The sequence below is a fragment of the Neoarius graeffei genome, chromosome 14 (assembly GCF_027579695.1).
Source record: "Neoarius graeffei isolate fNeoGra1 chromosome 14, fNeoGra1.pri, whole genome shotgun sequence".
In the NCBI taxonomy this organism is placed as follows: domain Eukaryota; kingdom Metazoa; phylum Chordata; class Actinopteri; order Siluriformes; family Ariidae; genus Neoarius; species Neoarius graeffei.
Genome location: NC_083582.1, coordinates 33,216,412 through 33,226,050, shown reverse-complemented (window position 1 = coordinate 33,226,050; position 9,639 = coordinate 33,216,412). Strand labels below are relative to the sequence as shown.

Genomic DNA, 9,639 nt, shown 5'->3' with positions numbered 1-9,639 from the left:
CTTTGGTCGGATTTGGGCTTCGCGTGGGTTCACCACTGCAGACGGTAAGCCCATTTCTCATTCTTCGCTTGTTACTGATCTTATTACAGCGTGTCTTCTCCCGCGCTCTTTAGCCATTGTTAAGACTCGTGCTCATTGTATTGGGGACTCTTTTGAGATCAGGGGAAACTCTCTCGCCGATCGCATTGCCAAAGCCGCGGCTGCCTCCGGTGTTTTTCCGCCTTCGCTTACTCTCTCCCTGGTCTCATCCAGCCGTATGATTAGTGCCGTTCTTCCAGACATTGACTTGATCTCCCTCCAGGCCTCCGCTTCGGCCTCAGACAACCATTTCTGGGACTCATGCGGCGCGCAGCCGTCTGACGGCGTTCGGATCGATGCTCAGGGCCGCCTTTGTTTGCCTAGACATTGTACTCCATTTCTCGTCCGCGAGTTTCATGGTCCCACTCACCGCGGCCGAAGAGGGGTAGTGGAGGATTTATCCAAAATATTTTGCATCGACAAAATACACACCGATGTACATCACATTCTAGACAGATGTTTAACGTGCGCCCAGAATAATCCATCTAAACCAGGCGCGGTACATCAGCACCTTCCCATACCTGACACGCCGTTCCAGGAATGGCAGATTGACTTTACTCACATGCCAAAACAGGGCCCCTTTAAGTATCTCTTGGTCATGGTCGACAAATTTTCACGATGGGTGGAGGCTTTCCCCTGTGGGAAAGAAGACGCTCGCACGGCGGTAAACAAATTGACGCAAGAAATCATTCCGCGTTATGGTCTCCCGGTAGGGATAGACTCTGACAAAGGTACGCCGTTCACCTCTAAGGTGACACAAGAACTGTGTAAGGACCTAAAAATCCATTGGCGTTTCCACATCCCGTACCATCCGCAGTCCTCCGGCATTGTGGAGCGCGCAAACAGAACAATCAAGGGTAAGCTGCGTAAAGCCATGCAAGAAGCTGGTACTAAAAATTGGGTACAAGTTTTGCCTTTAGTTCTCGCTGACATGCGAATGACCGCTCAAGTGGCCCTCGACAACCTGTCTCCGTACGAGCTCGTGATGGGCCGGCCTTTTCCTACACCCTGGCGCAGAGGTATGCAGGCTATAGGAACGAGTGATCTTGATGTACATCTCAGTGAGTACGCCGTGGGTCTCATGCGGGTGTTGGATGAGTACTGGACGAGACTAAATTCCAAAAAGCCTCCCATTCCTGAGGCACCCACTCACCCCTTTGAGGTAGGGGATAAAGTGTTGGTAAAGAAATTCGCTAAATTAGGCACTCCTCTAGAGGAACCACCCTACAGTGAACCCACGGATGTGCTCGCTGTAACTCGAACGGCTGTACTAACTGACCTTTTTCCACAGTGGATTCATGCCAGTCGAATAAAGAAGGCTCCAATGTAATAGAAATCTATATTGTTGATGCTTAACAGGTTTTTGTGTTTCAGAAAGTTGCTGTGACAATAGCTGACGGCCTTTTCAGGGATCCCCTTTCCAGCATCCGGAGTGATCCGGTTTCGGCTGATCTACAAAGAGGGGATGGTCGGTGCGTCCCGCAGACTTCTGAACTGAGGAATCTGGAAGACACGTGAGCCTGGGCTACCTTCAACTATCTACATCCTGTGGACACAGAAAGAACAAAGTCAGTGACCAGTATGACTTTCCTTCTGGTATTGGTCTTAGCGCTTGGAGCAGGGAATCCCGCTCAAGCCAGCCACGAGGACAACGTTTTTTGGCGATTTGCCAATTGGACTGCTAAACAACATACTAATCAGTCTTGTTATGTCTGTCAATACGTTAGAGTCTAAACTGTAGTTATACTCTGTAAACAAAGTATAAAAGAGGGGATTGTAAGATTGTGTGTGTTCTCGTGCATAGCTGTCCTGAGCTTTATGACCCTTTCACACCCTGGTAAACGTGCATAATCGCGAGAACAGACTCTTTTGTTTTCTCTGTACCTTCTAGTTTCGCTGAAACCACCTTCCTGGTTCCTCTTGTTCTAGGGGGTGTATGGTCTGCTCTTTCATGTATAACAAAAACGACTCCTTATCCGGCGAGTTTCACCTTGTCTTGTCACGCAAGCTTCTGATGTATATAAACCCTGCTTTTTCTATGTATCACTGAGCAGTGCTTGAATAAACCAGATTGATTTAACTCGTGTGGTTTCTTTTGGCCCTGCTCCAGAGCGCTCTTATGTCGACGCATCTGAACTAGGACAGACGCAGGTTCTAACAAGGATAAAGCGGCTAGAGATAATGAGATGAGATGAGAAAAGGCAGCGGCAAAGAAGAAAGTATTCAGCCTTGATTTTTAAAAAAATGAAAGATGCAGGTACTTTGTATTGATTAATGTGGGAAATACACTCAGTATAATATGGATTTATCACAAAAATACACGCATGTAGTTATTATTTTGAAAACCCACCAGCCGACTGATCTGGCACGTTTTAATTGTGCGACAGTAATGACATAAATACCAGCGCGACGGACTAGTGTCCGAAAGTGGTTTTTTTTTTTCATTTTACCACCAAGCTCACTATATAGTCCTCTATATAGTAATTCCCTATATAGGGAGTAGGGAGTAGTGAACGAGTGAGCGATTTCGGACACAGGGCTGGTTTGTAGAACACAATACACCTGACCATCACACTCGTAAGTTGTTCTTCCTCAAACTTGCCACAAAGTTGGAAGCACACAATTGTACAGAATATGTATTTGTATGCTGTTGTTTTATAATCATGCCTGTAGCTAGCTACTATGAGGTCACCAGGGTTCAGACTTTCATAATTTTTAAAGAAAAAAAATCAATACTTGAGATGAATGCATGCTGACTTCACTTTGGACTTGTTCTGTAAGCTTGAAATGTTCTTACAATTGTATTATTCATTCAGCAATGCATATTACAGTTTTTCTCAATTGGTTTGGCTCATTTCCTGAAACTGAGATGACATTCTCAAAATAACATGGACAAATCCCCAAACCCACTTGCAACTTCTCACAACAGATTGGCATTTCTCATTGCTTTCGTCAAATTGCAAATCCTTTGTACATGTCTCCGGTGTCTAGTGCATCCTTGCAAATGGTTATGTACAAGTGGCCCACAGTTAACACAATCATCCCACATTTAGCTCAACTTCCAAATGAATATATGTTCATAATCTATCCCAATTAGCTGCTTCTCAATGTTATGGTCGTTCCCTCCAAAACATGTCAGAACAATTTCATCGTATAAGCCATCATATGCAGAATAGTCTGCTCAATTGTCAAAATTAGTCAAGGACATAATACAATATAGTATATATATATATATTTTTGTCAGAAGAATTTGGAAGATTTTTGGAATAAATACATGGCAGTTAGGTGAATAAGTGACAGGTGAATTCAGGTTTAGACTAACGATGGAGGAGTTTCCCACATCACAGATGACCAATCCAACAGTTTGTGGAGTTACCTGGCAGGTGTTGTGTATGACTGTGCCTACGGCCATACATGTATATATAGAGCTTGGCCTGGTGCCAGTACTATTTGCAGAATGAATATGGAGGAACCTCAACAAGGTCAACTTCCAGCTGGAGGAAGGGGAAGAGGAAGAGATGGAGGAGGAAGGAGAGGAAGAGGAAGAGGGGTGCGTATGCGTGGTGGTGGAGTAGGGGGAAGAGGGCGAGGCGTGCGTAGGCATCACACTGTCCCCGATGAAATTAGAGCCACCATTATTGACCATGTTGTCAATCATGGTCTAACCATGGCAGAGGCAGGGCGCCGAGTGCAGCCTAACGTGCCACGCTCTACAGTCTCTTCCATCATTCAAACCTTTCGCAGGGAAAACAGGTATGCACCCAGGCAGTGATGGAATTACAATTTTTGCTTGGAAAGGTGTGTGTGTGTGTGTGTGTGTGCGTGCACGCCTGCACGTGTGTGCATGTGTGTAGGCCTATACTGCAAAATCGTATGATGCAGTGTTCATAGTACAGTAAATTGGACAAAATAAAGCAAATTACAGTTGCAGTTTAGAGTAGTTTTGCAGTGCAAATTGTCATGTTGTCCGTGTCTATCTGCAGAATTGGGCGACAGCCTCCTGTGGGCGGTAGAAGGAGATTGCTCACAGATCCCCAGGAACAAGCCATCTGCAACATGGTCATACAGAACAATGCCATTACACTCACACAGATCCGCAATGCAGTCCTTGAAGACCAAGCCATCTTCCACAATATCAACTCCATTAGTGTATCAACCATAGACCGGGTACTCAAGAGAAACCGTATGACAATGAAACAAATATACAGGGTACCATTTGACAGGAATACAGAGAGGGTAAAAGAACTGCGGTACCAGTATGTGCAGGTAAGTCAATTACTGTATTTGTTTTCCACCATTGTAACCTATACACTATGCAGAGGTTCAAAGTTTGGGGGGTTTTCCGTATCTTTACTGTACCTTTGGAATCCAGTATCTGACCACAGAATTTTGCCTAAGAACTGTAACAGAAAACTGTGATCAGTATTTCTCCATTTTGTGTCACATACCAGCTGGAGTATCTCTGCATAGGCCAGCATAGGTTTGGAACCGTTGCAGGTTATATTGACTTTGTGAAGAAGATATTACTGCTGTGTATGACCCATCTGCATGATTTGGTTTTACCTGTGTTTCTCTTTTGTAGAGAATAATGCCATTGGAGGGAATAGAAACACCTCATCTCCTGGTGTTTGTGGACGAGGCAGGTTTCAATCTGGCCAAGTGCCGCAGGCGCGGACGTAACATCATTGGCCAGCGGGCCACAGTAGACGTCCCGGGTCAAAGAGGAGGAAATATCACAATGTGTGCGGCCATTTCTGACAATGGTGTGGCCACACATATTGCAAGCCTAGGCCCATACAACACGCAGAGGCTCCTCCTCTACCTGGATCGTCTGTATGTGGATTTGGTCCCCGAGAATGAAAGGGGACTCGAAGCGCCCCACCTATCACAATTTGTCATTGTGTGGGACAATGTCAGCTTTCACCGTGGCCCACTCATCAGAGCGTGGTTCGACACCCATCCAAGGATGCGTAATGTTTTTTTACCACCATACTCGCCATTCCTCAATCCCATTGAAGAATTTTTTTCTGCTTGGAGGTGGAGGGTTTATGAACGCCACATTGGGGATCAGAGGTCTCTCCTCAATGCCATGGATGCTGCCTGCGATGACATCACAGGCGATCAGTGTCGGGGTTGGCTAAGACATTCACGCCGCTTCTTTCCACGCTGCATCGCAAGGGAGAACATCCGGTGCGATGTTGATGAAAATCTGTGGCCAAACAGAGAGCAGCGGATGGATGGCCTGGAGGATGAGGAAGGCTACCAGGAGAGGGTGGGGGAAGACAGCAACAGCGACTAATCCAAGTGTTAAACTTGTGGAACTTGCTTTTTTCAATTCCTTTTTTGGTTCATGTTTATATTTTGTGATATAGCCTATAGACGCATGACATCACATGCAGGAGGTAAATGCATATTTTCCTTTTACTGTATACCTATACTCTCTGTTCGTAATGCAGTAATGCATGCAATTTTGTTTGTGTGAAAATTGTGTGAATAAACAATTTCTTTGGTGAAATGAGTGCACTGTGTGTGGTGTCAAACTTTGGAGGCTGCTGTCACTGTAAAACCCTATTTCTCCAGTTTTATATATAATAGTATTCCTTTAGCTAGACCTCTGACAAACTGTCTAAGCATTTTGACTTGCAGTGCTTACACGATGCCAAAGGGACAATGCATTTTGGGGGTATTGACTATTTATTTGAGAAGGATATTTAGTTTTGACACATGGATAAACTGTTTTGGGAGAGATATGAGCATTTGCAGATGATCCATGTAATTGTGTTGAGCCATCCAGGTCATTTAGACAGAAGCACTTAATGAACAAAAATGAGGCCAAGCAATTGAGAAGGATCTATGCCATTTTTATGGTACTGACTATTTACATGGGAAAGGGATTTCCTTTTGAAGCGTGAATGAATGGTTTTGGGAGAGATATGACATTTTGCTGGTTATCTGAAGGGTTGTGCAGAGCTGTATCACTGTTTCGCAAAATGACCTTATAGTTATAGGAATGTCATCTCAGTTTCAAGAAATGAGCCAAACCAATTGAGAAAAACTGTAATATGAAAGATCCACAGAGAGATCACAGATGGAGGGAAACGCAAATTAAAAAAACACACAAAAATCTTGGAAATAGCCTCTATAATAGTCTCTTTCTATGTATAACATTGTATGTAATTTTTATATTTGTACTTTTTGTGCTTTTGGCTACGATTTCCCTTCACTGGAACTAAGAGGCCCAAACCTGTTCCAACATGACAATGCCCCTGTGCACAAAGCAAGCTCCATGAAGACATAGTGTGCCAAAGATTTGAATGGAAGAATTCGAGTGTCCTGTATAGAGCCATGACCTCAACCCTACTGAACACCAAACCTGACCTCACTAATGCCCTTCTGGCACAATGAATGAGCACAAATCCATAGTCACACTACAAAATCGAGTAGAAAGCTTTCCCAGGAGAGTGGAGGTTACCATAAGAGCAAAGTGGGGATTAAGCCTAGAATGGAATGTTCAACAAGCACATGGTCAGATGTTCACACACTTTTGGTCTTAGTGTAGACAGACATGCAGGTAGACAGACAGACAGACAGACAGACAGACCTCCTACAGCCTCAGAAGCACTTGCATAGCTCATGAAGGACTTGTCCTGCTTTCTGGAAACTTTGTGTACTACACTTAGATAGATAGATAGATAGATAGATAGATAGATAGATAGATAGATAGATAGTCATGGAGACAGACAAACAGACAGACAATAATCATGGAGATAGATAGATAGATAGATAGATAGATAGATAGATAGATAGTCATGGAGACAGACAGACAGACAGACAGACAGACAGACAGACAATAATCATGGAGATAGATAGATAGATAGATAGATAGATAGATAGATAGATAGATAGATAGATAGATAGTCATGAGACAGACACACAATAATCATGTAGATAGATAGATAGATAGATAGATAGATAGATAGATAGATAGATAGTCATGAGACAGACAGACAATAATCATGTAGATAGATAGATAGATAGATAGATAGATAGATAGATAGATAGATAGATATGAGACAGACACAATAATCATGTAGATAGATAGATAGATAGATAGATAGATAGATAGATAGATAGATAGATAGATAGTCATGAGACAGACAGACAATAATCATGTAGATAGATAGATAGATAGATAGATAGATAGATAGATAGATAGATAGATATTCATGAGACAGACAGACAATAATCATGTAGATAGATAGATAGATAGATAGATAGATAGATAGATAGATAGATAGATAGATAGATAGATAGATAGTCATGGAGACAGACAGACACAATAATCATGTAGATAGATAGATAGATAGATAGATAGATAGATAGATAGATAGATAGATAGATAGTCATGGAGATAGACATTTACTCTGTGTAGGTACAATCCCTCCACACACACACACACTGCCGAAGGGCAGCAATTTCTGAGTGTGTGTGAAGGGACAAAGGGGTGGAGAGAGACTCAGAGCAAACACCTAGAGAGCGGTGTGTGTGTGTGTGAGAGAGAGAGAGAGAGAGAGAGAGAGAGAGAGAGAGAGAGCGGTGTGTGTGTGTGTGTGAGAGAGAGAGAGAGAGAGAGAGCGGTGTGTGTGTGTGAGAGAGAGAGAGAGAGAGAGAGAGAGCGGTGTGTGTGTGTGTGAGAGAGAGAGAGAGAGAGAGAGCGGTGTGTGTGTGTGTGAGAGAGAGAGAGAGCGGTGTGTGTGTGTGTGAGAGAGAGAGAGAGAGAGAGAGCGGTGTGTGTGTGTGTGAGAGAGAGAGAGAGCGGTGTGTGTGTGCGCTGAGATTGAGCGCGCACTGTTCTGTTCCTATGGAGTGTGTGTGAGTGTGTGAGACTCTGTTCAGAGTGGGACTGAGGGACAGAAAGAGAATGTAAAAATGGCTCCCAGCGCTCTGTTGCACTTCTGCTTCTGTGTTTTATTCAGCGCGCAGACGGGCAGGGGATTTAATGTGGATGTCCGCTTCCCGGTTCTCAAGGAAGGAAAAACCAAAGGCAGCTTTTTCGGCTTCTCTGTAGCGCAACACAGACTGACGGAAAAGCCCAGGAAGTACCTGTGAGTGTTTTTCTCTCCATAGCTTTCCTGAGTGCTGCCGGTCCCGCAGGGAGAGAGAGAGAGAGAGAGAGAGAGCGCTGTGCTGCCGGTCCCGCAGGGAGAGAGAGAGAGAGAGAGAGAGAGGGCTGCACAGGCTTTAGGAGTCTGTAATGATGGGCACTGATCAGTCTGACTGTGCAGTCTAATGTAGGATTCAGTGCACACATGACATTTCTTTTGTACAAGTCTTTCAACTTCCTCAAGCACCTGCTGGACATAAGAGTGCAACAGTCTGTGTCCATTTCCAGCTTTACACCCTGTGCGCTCACACCCGCAGCCCTGTGCGCGCTTTATTACACTTTATTATACACTCTTACAGCTTTTAGAAACTTTCATTCTGACACTTTTGAACTTACAGATCATGTAAACTTTCTAACTTTAATGGATCCAAAAAGATCAATCTGTCACTTCATTGAGGCTATTTTGATTTATTTTTTTTTTAAATGACACAAGAGTGAAGAGAGCATTTTTTAACATAGTTACCGGGAGACCAAATGGTCTCCCAGTGGCCAGATTTGGTCTCCTAGTCAATGCCAAACCAGCTTCACTGGGAGACCAAATTTTAAACCAAGTTATGTCTTATCATTTGGTTCAATCAGTTGCAATTAATTAACCAAGTACCATGTAAGTATACATTTAACAAGGAAAACGAAGATCTATGTTATAAGATATACACACAAGATCATGTTGGTTAAGAAAAACAAAACTAAAATTTGGTTACTGAGATGGCTGATGTCAGAATCCGATGTCATTACTGTGTAACTTTGAGTGTCTTTGACATAACATTTGTGCTTGGTAAGCTGTGTAGTCACTGTAGTGTGTTTGTCTGTATGGTGATTGGTGAACCGTTTTGCATCACAGAATATGCCGCAGCGGTGCAGCCGCATGGACTCTGGGGCCTGTGATTGTATTGCCCAGACCAGTTGGTCTCCTAGTGGAAAATCCTTAAAAAATGCTCTGAGAAGGGTCCCACTGCACCTGAAGTTTTTGCGCACCAAAAACACACACAAAGACTTTACTTTTGCCCTAAAGAAGGAAGAAGAGATCCTTATGTGAGACAGATATATGACTTGGACTTGGAATGTGTATGATCAAGGGTATGCATAGTTTTTGGAAATACTGAAAAACATAGAAAATATCCTTTAGATTAGATTAGATTAGATTAGATTAGATTAGATTAGATTAGATTAGATTCACTTTATTCATCCCACATCGGGGAAATTCACGTGTTACAGTAGCAAGAAAATGTCATACAGATAACAAATAAAAACTGAAATAAAAATTAGACAAACAAAAGATTAAGTACAGAGGGCTATTTGCATTATCTTCCGTGAAAAAGTATAGAAATATTGCCTTATTGAGAGGCTCGGGAAAAAAATGTTGAGGAGTGCATTTAATATGCAGTATAATAAGAAAC

The 9,639-nt window shown here is 43.2% G+C and overlaps 1 protein-coding gene across 1 annotated transcript in view; it reads left to right on the top strand.

Annotated features, from left to right (window-relative positions):
• The first annotated feature begins 7,805 nt into the window (after positions 1-7,805).
• The window catches only part of itga3b (integrin, alpha 3b), a 157,697-nt gene continuing 155,863 nt past the window's right edge, over positions 7,806-9,639 (top strand). The window contains exon 1 of the mRNA XM_060939557.1: positions 7,806-8,183. Coding sequence (XP_060795540.1) covers positions 8,008-8,183 — 176 coding nt within the window. The 5' untranslated portion in view covers positions 7,806-8,007. The remainder of the gene's footprint in view (positions 8,184-9,639) is intronic.